The 13,314-nt window shown below is 33.4% G+C and overlaps 1 protein-coding gene across 1 annotated transcript; it reads right to left on the reverse strand.

Moving 5' to 3' along the window:
* Positions 1-200: 200 nt before the first annotated feature.
* LOC128157945 (uncharacterized) lies at positions 201-12,998 on the reverse strand. Its single transcript, XM_052820622.1, has 3 exons — positions 12,907-12,998; positions 7,996-9,638; positions 201-1,659 (listed from the first exon to the last, which is right to left on the reverse strand). The coding sequence occupies exons 2-3, from the start codon at positions 9,629-9,631 to the stop codon at positions 269-271; spliced, it is 3,027 nt and encodes a 1,008-aa protein (XP_052676582.1). The 5' UTR covers positions 9,632-9,638; positions 12,907-12,998; the 3' UTR covers positions 201-268.
* Between the last annotated feature and the right edge of the window lie 316 nt (positions 12,999-13,314).

A 13,314-nucleotide genomic window follows, 5' to 3' on the forward strand; every position in this document is an offset into this window, starting at 1 on the left:
ATTCTAGTCCGAGGCAAAACAAATGACTATAAATACTGATACAATATGACAATACTGTATCTACAACAGTCATTTTACATTTTAAAGGGACCATTAGAATTTGATAACAAAAACATATTGATATGGGTGTGTAGAATTGATTATTCCACCGTATAACAAAACAAGATTAGGGGTTTTGTAATTAGTCTTTTATAATAAATAAAACTCAATTTCATACACAGAAAAAAGTCACTTGTTTAATTTACAAGCACATTTTTACAAATGTAAATTAAGTCTTCCTTAAATATTTGATTTTCTTTACATTGCCTTTGTTAAACTCACACACAAACAGATTGTTATTATTGTCCAGACATAAACCAAAAGGATTCTTTAGATCGCAGTTATCTATGTTACGTAGAAACTGTCCAATCTGGTCCACTATATGGATACAATGGTTCCTACAATCTGCTGTCAGGATACGACTCTGACTGTCTGTTGTGATACCACGGGGTCTAAATGGTTTGATCTTGGTAGCTGAGGGATGACCAGTGTATCTCCATCTGAGTTTCCCGTCCTGATTGACCACCACTACTACACCAGCCTCCCAGTCAGCTACACAGATGTCATGGTTTCTGTTATCGGTAATATATTTAATTGCACTATTTCCTGAGTACAAAGGTTTGCCTTCTTCATCAAATTGAATTGTTTGTTTTTCTGTAGATCCCGAGTAACGGACAACCTTGGATTGAGATATATTATCACTATACATGGTAACCAGGAGATCACCAGCAGAGGTGATACACATGTTGACAGGCTTCCATCCCTTTGATCTTATCAACTCCTCAATCTGTCCATTCTTTACTATGTTCACTGTCTTAGTTTCGCAATCAGAGTACAGTAGATCTCCATCACTGTCTACAGCTATATCATTGCGCCAATTCCCTGATTTTGTCTTGATTGTCTGGAAGAGTGAACCTTTAATGTTGAAGCATTTGATATCATTGGTCTCCCCACTCGTCCAGATCTTGTCTTCATTCAGACAGGTAACACAGCGTAAATCTTTATATCCAGTCTGTATTATGGCAACAAGCTCCGGCTCATCCAGTAGTTCTTTGAATGAAGTTTTGGGTTGGTTCAGTGACAAGGCATTTTCTTTTGTAGCAGTAGATAATGGAGTGATCTGTCCAAACATCCTATACAGCTCCTTGCGGTCTATTGGTTTTGGAATGAATGTTGGCAGTAATACTTGAACCTTCGGTGGAACTTTGCTGAATTCTGTGATCTTAGAGCTGTATTCAATGGTGGAAGATACCTCAGTAGATTTCTCAATTTCCCTTAAGACCAGCAATGTTTGTTTTATGAAAGACTGTATCTGTTTAATTTCATCCAAATGTTTCTGTAAAATGTTTCTGTGTTTCACTTTTATCTCGCTAATTTCAGTTATCATTTTGTTGATAACGATGTCGATTTCTCTGTGGCATTGCTCTCCTTGTTTGGACAATGTTGTGGTTAGTTTCTCATAACCTCCATCCAGGATGGCCAGCTGATTTTCTAAGTCAAGCGTGATTTTTTTATATGCAGGGGAAATTTTATTTACTAACTCTTCTGTATCTTTTTTGATAACTTCTTTCTTAGTATTGTATACTTCTGTTATTTCTTTAAATTTATGTCTTTCATGTTGTTCAGAGGCCATGCAGGAGGAACAAACAAAAATATTGTTGCAATCCATGCATTGGGATTCACAGATTTTATGTGGATGTGTTCCACATTTCGGATAAACGAGGGTGGATCTCCGTTCCTGGAAAGGGACAATTTTATGTTTGTCATATCCATCTGAGATGTGTTTGCCTATACAAGGTACGCATAGGTTGACATGGCAAATGTCACAGTAGCTGTGTACTATGGCGGTCTCACAAAGGTCACATCGGTGCACATCCTGGGCACTAGAGCGAGGATCCATAGTTGTTCTATAAAAAGAAAATTAAAAGATATTTAGCCAATTATACCTGCATATTTAAAAATCGTTTGTATTTAAAACAAATAAACTCTACAATTACGTATGTTCTTTATAATATTCCTACAATACTGGTCAGTCGGGTGTAAACGTTAAACAGCATTACAGGCCTCATCGTCTCAACACAAAACGCATGGCTTGAGATGATGCACAGGCCAAATGAAGATAATGATGGAATTCAAATAGGCCTTTATCATTTCACTACACTCAAAATTGAGACGCCCCTTGACATGCTTTTACTTTTCAGATGTACATTGATTAAATAGTTTTAATATTAACTTATGCATGATCTTTATGAATTATGTCAATCATTAAATTCAAAGCGAAAGCAGTTTTTTCAGTTGTGACTAAACTCTATTCAAGAATTATTTAAAACGCCTTAGTTAGCATTCAACGTGTTGGTTAAGTAAATATGATGAGATACATACCTTTATATCAAGTATTTACATAAATCTCTTACTGTCTGGTATGTGTTCAACAAACATGACTGATCCTGCTCTGCATGTGTCACCTGATCAGAATACTGAAAAACTGTCAGAGTTACTTCCTGTTTATTGCATTGATTGTGAAATCACGGCAAATACGGGTTTTTGGTAATCTTGTTTAATATTTTTTCTTGTGATAAAAAAGTTTACAAAAATATTTATTCCACATGATTTCAACATTTATTTTGTATTTAAGTAAAGAAATAACGTTGTAGATAATTAATGATAAACATACAAAAATTGATCGATTATAGTTGTATACCTTTTGTAAAACACAAACGTTAACCCCACTTTATTCGATCTCTCGAATCCATATCGGCATTTGCTTTATTTCAAACAAAAGAAACCCCCCAGAAACTGTGTAATCGTGTTATATTTATGAGGCCATGTATATACTTGTATATTTATATTTACTGCATATCTTCATTTTTGTATGGATATCTAATAATGATTTTTATATAATGAAATCCTTTTAATAAACTACTAGTATACAATTTTTAAAACAATTTTTACTACAATAGGTAATTGAATAAACTTTGTCTCTTAATAAACTAAGCACTGGATCATAACCATGTGTTTAAACTGTTGGAGGCAGTTAAAGTATATATATATGCGCATGATTTATAGTATATTAAATGAACTATACTACATACCGGTAGTTATCTATTTGTACCCAGACATTGCATTCTTTTTTTATCAAACCTGATTAACTTTTGTTTGTTGATGTATGAACCCAATTGGTTGAGAGAAAAAGGAAAAAAATACTCTGAAGATATTAATATTTGTATAAATTATGGTTGTTTTTTTTTTGTGGTCCATGCAAGTAAGAAGGTAGCGATCATTGTTGAAAAATACTTAACAAACGTCTGCAGTGATCTCTCCTTTCATAACCATACAAACTACCAACGGAACCATGTTGTTTTTATACATGTCTTCATTTCTCACATTCATTCATCACTCTTTGTCTCTTGATTTCTCCTCAAAAATCTTATAATACTGAAACTATGAATTTATACAGTAAGATAAGAAATACCTTGACACAGACAACACACATTACAAATTTATTTGCCTTAAAAAGAAAAACCCACCAATACGATTGTCAAAAGTTTGCATGTATATGTGGATATCCATTATATACTAACAAAACAAGTTAGGCAAGTTACAGTAATTCTATATTATATTTCACATTTTTTATTACTCAATTTTATCCCATTTTTTTTCTTCTGATGAAAATAATAAATAAATTTCATTGATTTAAAGTATGGAAATTGACAACAGAAAACGAATAAGAAGATTTTACACATTTTATTGGTATGACACCACTCCTAAATATTGTAATTTGAACAAGAATCTACTTTATCTGAAGTTGCTTCAACCTAAGTTTAATCAGAGGCGGATCCAGCAATTTGGAACAGGGGGGGGGGGGGGGTCCATTTGATGAAAAACCAACATGTGCAAAATTCATCATTTGACAATAAACAAGGATTTTTTGCACGTTTTCCATGGGTATACAACTGTATTTAATAAACATTTATCTCGTCACTATCTATTTCACATCTATTTCAACAGCAGAGTGCTCTGCATTATTGAGTGTTTTGCCGTTTTGGTTTAGGTTAGGAAGATTTGCATAATATATAGCCTCAAGCCCAAGTACTTTCTTGTTTGGTTACACGTTTTACATGGTCTGTATAGTAATATTGTGCGTTATCCAATTCCAACAACTTGAACGGCATTCAATACTCGACAACATAGACAAGTTGATCGTGTATTATTATACTAGTTATAATACCAACTTGGACAATTTCCACAACCAAACATTAAGTGATGTAGATGAATTAGACGGAGTTGTAAGTGGCACGATTAATTCACAATCTGAAATATATCGGCGTCAGCAGATGAATGCAAGCGATTACGAAGCACTTGCACGTTATATAAGAGAGAGCCTTGGTATAAACATCTGAACCAATCATTCCGTTTACCCGCTACAATAGGAGACAATACGACCCAGGGGAATCGTTTCCTGTAATCTGTCGGATCAAAATGGAAGCAAGAATTTAATTAGCCAGAAATAATCGATAGCGGGATCAAGAAAGTGAGTATTGTTTCAGCGGATGTCAAGCGGTGTCGAGTTCTAATGAGAAGGGTGGCTCGCACAGTTTGTTGCCACGGAAACATACAGCTTAGTTTCAAGGACTTCTTGAAGTTGGCGATGTCAGTTGCCATGGAAATAGTCCGCCCTCGGTCGTCTGCTCATGTTTCACTGTCAATTTCTAGTTTGATCTTAGCTAATTCATTTGTCGCTGCTGGATGAAATTAATTTGACTGGGTATGAAATAGGACATCGCATATTTCACTTATATTTATAAATCATAAATGATATAATATTTCATTAACGACAATGTACTGGTATATAAATTATACTTTTATGTTCTACTAGTTATAAACAGATTTTAATTTAACTTGATTAGCAGCTTAAATTCCACAGAATTTACTGCGTTTCAATTTAGGTTTTTGGGGGTTTGAGGTAAAAAAAAAAAAAGAAAGAAAGGGCTTTAAAAAAAAAATAGAGAAGATTACCATTACATTAAAATTTATTTTAGTTGATATTTTAGTGGGTTTTTTTGTGGTGCAGACGTGTAAAGGAGCAAATACTTGAAGTATGTGAGTATTGGGATTATTTATAAGACTAGAGTGTTTGGATATTCTAAAACTAAAGACGATTTAGACAACAAACACCAATGTTGGGAGAAAGAAAGCGGACTTAATATTTTTACATCTATCCGTTATGACTCACTCTATTTCTTACGGAAACTTTTTGTTAATTCATAGCTTTATAGAAACTTACAGGACTGAAATCTACACTCCCCGTTTGTTGAATGGTCGAAACCTACAGCGATCTACGAAAGAAATAATCACGGACTGCACGAAATAATCATGATGGCACCAGACTCAAATTCTCACAGGAGACGATTTGGCTGCGTCTTTTAACTAACGTACTGATGTACATTAACAGTAATTTAGTCAAATTAATTTAGCTTACTTTTTACAATCAATTTTTTAATTTGTTAAAAGAAAAATGTAGATATAAACAATAAAATACTTTGTTTGATGATTTATGCGGATTATAAAGGTAGCAATCAGTTCAGACAAAAATTTACAGGTGACACTTAATTAATGTCTCGAACTTCGATCTCTCGAAGTAAAACCTGGGTCCCGTTATAAATATTTTATTGTTTTTCACTTTTGATAACTCGAAGTGGTTGCTGTATACACACGGCGAGCGATCAAGCGTATAGTTATAGCTCTGTTTGGACCATACCTGCATGGATGGTTGAGTGAACTCCTGGGGGCTAACGTGGTGGTGTTAATTGATTGATTACGTAAGTGACACTACCCGTTGCTTCCTTCAATGGGTAGATAGGTAATTTGTAACTTATCTGTAATGGATAAATAACAAGATAGTGTTGAATAGTTTAGAGAAAACATTTTCTCCGAGTCCCGAAGAGGGGATGTTTTCTCTAAACTATTCAACACTATCGAGTTATTTATTTTACTTAAAAAATTCCCCTCACTGGACCTCAAAGAAGCAATGACCCATTCAAAGAAGCAAATGACTCAAAGAAGCAATGACCCATTCATATATCCAACTTGTGAAAATTACGGTATAGAAAACCGCTCTTCACTTAAAATATTCTGTGATTAATAAAACATAATATTCTTAGAAGTTTTTCTTAGCGTGAAAAACCCACTTAATAACCACACAACTAAGTTCTGTATTGGTTAAATTGAAGTAATGAAGCAGAAAATAAGAATAACATCATGTAAGACCATCACTATCCTTCCATGTTTATATAAATATAAACTTAATTCTTACTACTATAATTTTAAAACCAAAATGACCGGAAAAAAATTCCGGATTTTTTTTCAGTTAAACTTTCGATCTCTCGAACTCTTGATCTCTCGAAGTTTAATCATGGTCCCCTGAAGTTCGAGTTATCGAGATTCACCTGTAGATAACCCACTCACTAACGCGGGTTATGTTTTTTCATCTGCATTGTCGCAGCCTTCACATCCCGCATGAATCACCAAAGAAAACATTTTACTAGTATTGTTTAAATATCAACAGCGTTATGATGCTGTTTTGGATCATTAAGAATTTTAAAATTTTGGATTAGGTTTGCAAACAGATGATGAAACAAAATGTTGTAAACTACTTTAGGGTCCTCCGAACAACTGAGAAAAGTTCTGCATACAAACTCATTCTTCTAAATTACTGAAAATAATGGAATTTTAGCATGCTTTCGACTTGAAAATGAGCCCCAAAAATCGTTTTGTGGTAAAAATTTGCTTTCTCAATTTTATCGCTCTTCATGAAAATAAAAGTCCCTGAAGAATTCCGACTTGGGACCTGAGGGTTAGTAGACCGAAGCTACACCCATTGCGCCACAAGGGTATACACCAAATTTTTGGAGATATAAACTTTCACAGCGCATTAAAATCGCCTTGTTGTGAGGTACTGTCATAAAAAGTAGAAGTCACGGGGTGTCGAGGATCCTTGAGATGATCATGAATGTTGTTCGTCAATCTTGACTTTGATTTCGATGACACTGTATCGTTTTTACAATGTTGCTCTTAAATTAAAGATAGTAGAGAGCACTGAAAATTCAATGTGGAAGATAGAATATTATATTCGAAATATTAAAAATAATTGTATAACCCCAAGCCAGTTTGAAAGTCATAAACACATCAAACGGTTTTAAATAACCAATTGTACTACAAATTGTATGCAATAAATAATCATTCATTAGATGAACATGATGAACAGATGAAAATATACAAAACAGATCATTTCTGACTATTCTATACCATTTTAAGCAATAAACGCAGTATTATATTTTCTGTTTTCCGATTCGATCCGCTCTCCGTCCCGTATTTAAATGCGCTGTGCATTTAAGCAACACCGAACTGATTCTGTTTGAGGGTTGTGTTCAGTACTACACGACAAAATGTTCATACTTGTACTGTGATGCATGTAATTATGATATGCAACATGGGCGAAAGAGAAAAGATCCAATCACAATGCATCTGAAATCGACCTATCTCCCTCTCTCCCGATATATGACACCTAACGTTACTTATGCAGTTACATGTAGTAGTAAAGTACATTGTTTATGTATATTTACTTTTAATATTGCATTTAAATAAAATATAATTTTGCTCAGAATTTAACAAAAGATCATCTTCCTGCTTAACAATGACTATAATTACTGATACAATATGACAATACTGTATCCACAGTAGTCAGTTTACATTTTAAAGGGACCCTTGGATAGGGTGTGTAGAATTGATTATTCCACCGTATAACTAGTCTTTTATAATAAATAAAACTTAATTTCTTAATTAGTCTTTCATAATAAATAAAACTCAATTTCTTACACAGAAAAAAGTCACTTGTTTGATTTACAAGCACATTTTTACAAATTAAAGTCTTCTATTAATATTTGATTTTCTTTACATTGCCTTTGCAGTACTCACACACATACAGATTGTCATTATTGTCCACACATACACCAGTAGGACTCTTCAGATCACAGTTATCAATGTAACGGAGAAACTGTCCGTCCTGATCCAGAATATGGATACAATGGTTGTAACCGTCTACTGTTAGGATACGACTCTGACTGTCTGTAGTGATGCCATAGGGTTTAAATGGTGTTTTCTTAGTAACTGAGGGATGACCGGTGTATCTCCATCTGAGTTTCCCGTCCCAATTAACCACCACTACTGCACCAGCCTCATGGTCAGCTACACAAATGTCGTGGTTTCTGTTCTCTGTGATGTATTTAGTATTATCATTCCCTGCGTACAGACGTTTACCTTCATCATCAAATTCAACTGTTTGTTTTTCTGTAGACCCTGAGTAACGGGCAACTTTGGATTGATAGTAATCAACACTGTACATGGTAACCAGGAGATCACCATTAGAGGTGACACACAGGTGTCTAGGCCTCCATCCCTGTAATCTGATCAACTCTTCTGTTTGTCCGTTCTTTACTTTATATACTGTCATTGTAAACCAATTAGAGTACAGTAAATCACCATCACTGTCAACAGCTATATCATTTTGCCAATTCCATGATTTTGTCTTGATTGTCTGGAGGAGTAAACCTTTAATGTTAAAGCATTTGACATCATCGGTCTCCCCACTCGTCCAGATCCTGTCTTCATTCAGACAGGTAACACTGCGAAGATTTTTATGCCCAGTCTGTATTGTGGCAACAAGCTCCGGTTCATTCAGTAGTTCTCTGAATGAAGTGTTGGGTCGGTTTAGTGACACAATATTTTCTCCTGTATCAGTAGATAATGGGGTGATTTGTCCAAACATCCTATACAGCTTCTCACTGTCTATTGGGTTTGGAGTGAATGTTGGCAGTAATACCTGAACTTTCGGTGGAAATTTGCTGAATTCTGTGATCTTAGAGCTGTATTCAATGGTAGAAGATACTTCAGTAGATTTCTCAATTTCTTTTAAGGCCTGTAATGTTTGTTTTATGAGGGACTGTATCTGTTTAATTTCATCCAAATGTTTCTGTAGAATATCTCTGTGTTTTACTTTTATCTCGCTGATTTCAGTTTTCATTTTGTTGATGGTGATGTCGATTTCTCTATGCCATTGCTCTCCTTGTTTTGAAATTGTTGTTGTAAGTTTCTCATATCCTCCATCCAGGTTGGCAAGCTGATTTTCTAAGTCAAGTGTTATTTTTTCATATGTAGGGGAAATATTATTAACTAACTCTTCTGTATCCATTTTGATAACTTCTTTCTTAGTTTTGTATACTTCTGTTATTTCTTTAAATTTATGTCTTCCATGTTGTTCAGAGGCCATGCAGGAGGAACAAACAAAGATGTTGTTGCAATCCATGCATTGGGATTCACAGATTTTATGTGGATGTGTCCTACATTTTGGATAAATAAGAGTAGATCTTCGTTCCTGGAATTGAACAATTTTATGTTTGTCATATCCATCTAAGATATGTTTGCCTATACAAGGTACGCAGAGATTGACATGGCATAAGTCACAATAGCTGTGTACTATGGCGGTCTCACAAAGGTCACATCGGTGTACATCCTGGGCACTAGAACGGGGATCCATGGTTGTTCTATAAACAAAAAATTAATTAACATATATATTTTGCCAACTATACTTGCATATATAATCAAAGTACTGAAGTACTAACGGGAGTTGATTTTATCGATTATTATTTATTTAAAATAAACGATATGTAATTTTGCATGCATGGCAAGTAAATTCCTATAAGTATTTAAATTACGCACATTTTTTATAATATGAATTCTCCTACAGGAAATTCGTGAAAATCCAATATCAATCATGTTGTGTAATATTCAAAGAATTAGTCCACCAAACTGCTTATCAGTAATCGAAATAGTTATGAGAAATTGTATGGATCCAAGCAAAATTGAACTCTAGTCTCGTTCAACCAGACTCTCAGCTGTCTCCGTTAATCTCCGACAAGCAAGAGAGACTCTCTGCTTGTCAGAGATTTACGGAGACAGCCGAGCGTCTGGTTGAACGAGACTATATTGAACTCTGGCGTAGGAATACATAAAATGTACGACTTCAAAAAATATCTAAATTGTTCGTACCATTTAAAATCTGACTTTTTACAAGGTATCTATAAATTAGTTTCCTTGAAAAACAATGCTTAAGGACTCATTACATCGAAATTATTGATTAGAACTAAATGTTGTCAGCGGTGTTGATTTGTGCTTAGGTCCAAACACTGTTTCACTTTCGATTTGCCTGGGTAACTGCATAGGAGAGTTGATTAAAATCAACTCCCCAAAACCGTTTGTATTTAGAACAAATATACTCTACAATTATTACAGTGAGGTTGCCATTAACGAATCGTCTCCATTAACGAATCACTTTCAGATAAACAATTCTGTATTTTTCTGATAAAGGTTCAATATTTAACTCAACATATCCTGTCATGTAGAGTTATTCCTGTTTTAATTATTTATCATGAAATTATTAAATTTCATCTTGTTTTATGTCGTAATTTCTAAACAAACATGAACAAGCTTTTTGAGGACACAGACAAAAAGCATGCGTGCAGCTGACTACTTTCACATTTCGGTTGAGCTCTGATGTGAACGGCTCATTGTATGTAAGTAAATTTGGTACCGATGTTTAATAAAATTATCTGTCTACAAGCACTTAAAGCGTCAAACAATTTCTTAATCAGAGAATAATTATATTAGCTATAATGTTGTGGGTAGTCAGGGTTCCAATAACGAATCACCGAGATGCGGGGATCATGGAGGGATCCTGTCAAAATTAATTGATACCGCTACGATTATTTGCACATCAGATCAATTACAAAAAACCCAAGAAACAACAATAAATGATGTTAAAAACACACCTCATTCCTATTTTCTAGAACATTTTTCCATTCGATAATGATTTCAACCATATTTTGGTTTCCCCAATTCCCTGTATTAATACGGATGTTTATTGATTTAAAAACCCAGTCCTTACAAATTAAAGTTATTCGTATTCGATGATATTTAGTACGTTTATTTCCTGAAAATATAATTTTCCTTGAACATGGGTCCAGTTTGCAGATTCACTATACATTTTTTATTCTCTTTTTTAAATATTTCATAAGTACAAACGATCGCTGATTCCATACATGTACAGGTCATGGAAAATTTTCATTTTCCTTGAACACATACCCAGCTTGCACATTCAGTCATTCACTATACATTTCTAGATTTGTTTTAAAATATTTCATAGTACAAATGATCGCCGGTTCAAAACGTCTGTCTTCCCGGTATGTGTTCTTCCATTTCTATCGGTGGAGGTTTCTTTTTCCTTTTTTTTTCTCTCTTTTTTTTTTTTTTTTTGCTCGATGTCAATTCTGGGTCCTGTTTTTTTTTTGGTTGCTTAACATTAACTATACAATCACTAAACATATTTCTAGGCAATTTTGTGTATCTTATTTTGTTTACTTTAAAATCGCCCAGGGATATGCTTCTAGATCTTTACTTTTTCATAATTAGTTACCGATGTGTATTCAAACTTCAACTTTACTAACGTACGTGCTAAAAATTCTTTAAAGAATCCGCAATGGCTAATTCTTTTTAATAAATTTTTAAAAAAATGCAGAAATTTAAATTTATTTTTTTTTTAATTTTTATTCGATGAGTTATTTTCCTTGCGATATTCTTCAAGTTTCTACAATTATGCTTTTTCTAATTTTTTTAAGTGTAGTTGCACCTCATGAAAAATCTATGTAGTATATGAATGTTTTAAAAATCCAATCTGATACAATATTTAATCAATATCGACACATAATTTCAATGCAATTAACTTAAACCCGTTGCGACACAAACTTTATCATTCTGTGAGTTCTATGAACTGAATAACGTCACTTGTCTATGCAATTTTGGGAAAACCCTCGTATGTCGTTTTTTTCTCTCGATCCATTTACATGTATATTTCTTTGTAATTTCATTAAAAGATGTTCATATACACGTATCTCATAAATAACAATATTGATTACTTACAAAATGACTAATAACTAAATGATTTTTAATAAATTGGTGGATCAAAGTTTACAAATCATGCAGTCATTTTTTTTAACCATTTAATTCATTGTTATTTTTTCATGAATTGTCGGGTTCAATAGAATGAACACTTCACTCAAAATGAAAAAAAAATATTAGCCTTACCATTTTTCTTGTTTATGCTTTAAAGCATAATAAAACCTTAAAAAAATATTTCGACACTGTCCCTAACAAAAAATAATCAGCTGTATATCACGTGATTCGGTAATGGAGAAAATGATCCGCTAAAGGAGAAAACATCGTTCATCAAAGTACAGCGATAATTTTTGTTTAATCATTGGTTGTTGGGAAAGAAGTATATGATGTTACGAGTCAAGTATGATACAATAAAACAATGTTGTATTATGAATTTAACTCGGGCTTAGTTAAGTACTATCAACGCGAATATTACTTAGTGATTCGATGAAGGCAACCTCACTGTACTCTTTTTATAACATTCCTACAATATTTATCAGTCGGGTTGTAAACGTTAAACAACATTATAGGCCTATATAATAAAGATAATGATGAAATTCAAATAAGTCATCATTTAACTACACTCAAAATTGAGATGCCCTTTGAACTGTTCTTTTTCTTTCAGGTGTACAATATTAAAATCAAGTTAATACATGTATATACGTATGCATGGTCAATATACATGTATATGTTACATTAAATTCAAAGCGAAAGTCGTAAATTACTTCCATTGTGACTAAATTATATTTATGAATTATTTAAAACGCCTTAGCATTCAAGGTGTTGGTTAAGTAAATATGAAATTTATAAGGAGATACGTACCTTTATATCAAGTATTTAGTAATCAGAGATCTCTTACTGTCTGGTACGTGTATGTGTACAACACACATGACTGATCATGCTCTGCATGTGACCACCTGATCAGAATACTGAAAAACCGAGTTACTTCCCGTTTATTGCATCGAATGTGAATTTACGACAAATACAGTTTTTTGGTAATCTTATTTAACATTTTTTTTCTTGAAAAAAAATTACAAAAAATATTTATTTCAAACGATTTCAACTTTTATTTGGTATTTGAGTAAAAAAAAAAAAAGGTTGTAGATAATTACTGGTAAACATACATAAATTGTATGACAAATTGATCTAATACTTTGTAAAACGCAAACGTTAAACCCACTTCTTTCGATCTCTCGAAGCCATATCGGCATTTGCTTTATTTAAAAAACA

This window comes from Crassostrea angulata, chromosome 8, assembly GCF_025612915.1.
Source record: "Crassostrea angulata isolate pt1a10 chromosome 8, ASM2561291v2, whole genome shotgun sequence".
NCBI classification, from domain to species: domain Eukaryota; kingdom Metazoa; phylum Mollusca; class Bivalvia; order Ostreida; family Ostreidae; genus Magallana; species Magallana angulata.